We start from the raw sequence: 3,165 nt of genomic DNA on the forward strand, positions 1-3,165 counted from the left end.
TTGTGCAGATCAAATAGGATATTCGGTTAAAAATCTAAACTTTTACGGATATCTAAAACAAAAATTATCAGAGTTGGTACGGATTGAATTGGATCGGATCAGGATTACCTTCAAAAACCCGAATACTCGATCCGTGTCCACCCCTACTTCCACACTGCTCCCTTCTCACCACATAAAGGGTGTTACTGTCATTTAAACCTACTTAAGTTGATGTGACATTATAAATAACAAGGTGAAAGAAAGATACCTGGAAAAACAATTAGCACAATTACAACACTTTTTCTTCGTATTCTTCTTTTCTATCCTTACAATGGATACTATAGCATCAAACTCTTCGGATCTCACGGCCAAGCCTAGTCCCCAAACATCTCCGTTTAGCAACATGTATTTCCTCACAACACTTCAAGCTTTTGTAGTCATTTCTCTCTTAATGATATTCAAGAAAATAAAGTCATCTTCACATAACAAGAAGCTGCACCCTCTCCCACCGGGTCCCAGCGGCTTTCCGATCGTAGGAATGCTTCCAGCAATGCTTAAAAACCGTCCTGTTTTCCGGTGGCTTCATAGCCTCATGAAAGAGCTTAACACGGAGATAGCTTGTGTGCGTCTAGGAAACACTCACGTCATTCCAGTCACATGTCCTAAGATAGCACGTGAGATATTCAAGCAACAAGACGCACTCTTTGCATCAAGACCACTCACTTACGCTCAAAAGATACTCTCCAACGGCTACAAAACATGCGTGATCACACCCTTCGGTGAACAATTCAAGAAGATGAGGAAAGTGATCATGACGGAGATTGTTTGTCCGGCAAGGCACCGATGGCTACATGATAATAGAGCTGAAGAAACCGATCATCTAACCGCTTGGCTTTATAACATGGTTAAAAACTCTGAACCGGTCGATCTCCGCTTTGTTACAAGGCATTACTGTGGAAATGCTATTAAGAGGCTTATGTTCGGAACGAGGACGTTCTCGGAGAAAACCAAAACCAATGGTGGACCAACCATGGAAGATATTGAGCATATGGAAGCTATGTTTGAGGGGTTAGGGTTTACGTTTGCGTTTTGTGTATCGGATTATCTACCCATGCTTACGGGATTGGATCTAAACGGACATGAGAAGATCATGAGAGAAGCTAGTGCGATTATGGATAAATATCATGATCCTATTATTGATGAGAGGATTAAAATGTGGAGAGAAGGAAAGAGAACTCAGATTGAAGATTTTCTAGACATTTTCATCTCTATCAAGGACGCAGATGGCCACCCTTTGCTTACCGCTGATGAAATCAAACCAACCATTAAGGTAACTAGTTGCATACATATTATATATATATATATATATATATATTTTTTTTTTTTTTTACTTTTTTTTAAAAAAATTGTGTTGTAAACTAATTATAAAATACGTTATAGATCTATTGTTAAATGGTAGACTAATAATAGTTTAGCGTTTTCTACTATTGTGTTAAAGTGGCAGAAACTTGATGGGTTTAGACGTTTTTAAAATAGATATACTTTCTACAATATATGAAACAATAATTTAAAACTAAAAAAATGTATTATGTGGCATTTGGAGAACATTTAAAGAAAATAAACCATAAAACCAAAACACTATCTTTGAAAAGGTTTATTATTGGAATTAAAATGGCTGAATTAAATTTATTCTAGCTAGTTTTAACAATTTTTAAGTTGAAGTGATGGTGAGAAAGTTGAGAATAAAAATATTTTGTTCTATAAAGAACCAAAAAAACTATATTATCTTGTCGCTCAAACTAACGAAAAAGGGTATAATGCCAAAACATCCACGTACATAGTTAATATTCACGTTGACTCTTGAGTCCATGCAAAGAATAGTAAACCAATTCACTAATCATTTCTAAATTTTATTTTATAATAGGAACTTGTAATGGCGGCTCCAGACAACCCATCGAACGCCGTGGAATGGGCCATGGCGGAGATGATAAATAAACCGGAGATCCTCCAGAAAGCAATGGAAGAGATCGAAAGAGTCGTCGGCAAAGAAAGACTCGTCCAAGAATCCGACATACCTAAACTTAACTATCTCAAAGCTATTATCCGTGAAGCTTTCCGTCTTCATCCCGTCGCCGCGTTTAACCTCCCACATGTGGCACTCTCCGACACAACCGTCGCTGGGTACCATATCCCTAAAGGAAGTCAAGTGTTACTTAGCCGTTACGGACTTGGTCGTAACCCTAAGGTTTGGTCTGATCCACTAAGCTTTAAACCGGAAAGACATCTCAATGAGTGCTTGGAAGTGACTTTAACCGAGAACGATCTCCGGTTTATCTCGTTTAGTACCGGAAAAAGAGGGTGTGCTGCTCCTGCGTTAGGTACGGCCATAACTGTCATGATGCTCGCTAGGCTTTTGCAAGGGTTTAAGTGGAAACTAGCTGGAGGTGAGACACGTGTCGAGTTGATTGAATCGAGCCATGATATGTTTCTTGCGAAGCCTTTGGTTATGGTCGGAGAATTGAGGTTGTCGGAGGAACTGTACCCGATGGTAAGCTGAGGCGACAGTGATGTACGGCCAGGATATATATATATATGTATACTTTGAATAATTATATTTATCTACGTGTGTAATCTAAAGTTTGGTCAAATCATTAACCAAACTTTGTTCGGTTTTGGTCCTTTTTGGAAACACTTGCAGTGTGTTTCCAATTGCTTTTTTTTTTCTTTCTCTATATATATTTTCGAAAATTATTGGTGTTACGCTGATAATTAATAAGTAGGTACCTCCTTATTTTGGTTTGTACTCACATCGATGTGTAGCCATGCATAACTCAATACTCAAGGTAGCTGGCAATTATTTCTCCATTCCAAAATGTATTTTGTGTTATAAATTAAGCATTGAAATGATCATCCACTTCTTTACCAAACTCAAGCACTATGATCATCCACTCATTTGCCAACTCAAGCACTATGATCATCTACTCATCAAGCACTATGATCACCCACTCATTTACCAAATTAAGCACCATCTTTGTTATTTTATGTATTGTTGTTCACTATAAATACCATCACTCATCTCACTCTTTTGTACACCATAAACAAGAACAAGAGTTTATAATCAAAGAACCATTACATCTTCTTCTTCTTCCTTATAATAAACTCTCTCCCTCATATTAGTGTTATTTG

At 37.6% G+C, this 3,165-nt stretch overlaps 1 protein-coding gene across 1 annotated transcript; it reads left to right on the plus strand.

Moving 5' to 3' along the window:
- Window positions 1–238: 238 nt before the first annotated feature.
- Window positions 239–2,864, plus strand: LOC106337668 (tryptophan N-monooxygenase 2). Its single transcript, XM_013776791.1, has 2 exons — window positions 239–1,309; window positions 1,904–2,864. The coding sequence occupies exons 1-2, from the start codon at window positions 311–313 to the stop codon at window positions 2,534–2,536; spliced, it is 1,632 nt and encodes a 543-aa protein (XP_013632245.1). The 5' UTR covers window positions 239–310; the 3' UTR covers window positions 2,537–2,864.
- Window positions 2,865–3,165: the final 301 nt, after the last annotated feature.

Source organism: Brassica oleracea, chromosome C4, assembly GCF_000695525.1.
Source record: "Brassica oleracea var. oleracea cultivar TO1000 chromosome C4, BOL, whole genome shotgun sequence".
Lineage (NCBI taxonomy): Eukaryota > Viridiplantae > Streptophyta > Magnoliopsida > Brassicales > Brassicaceae > Brassica > Brassica oleracea.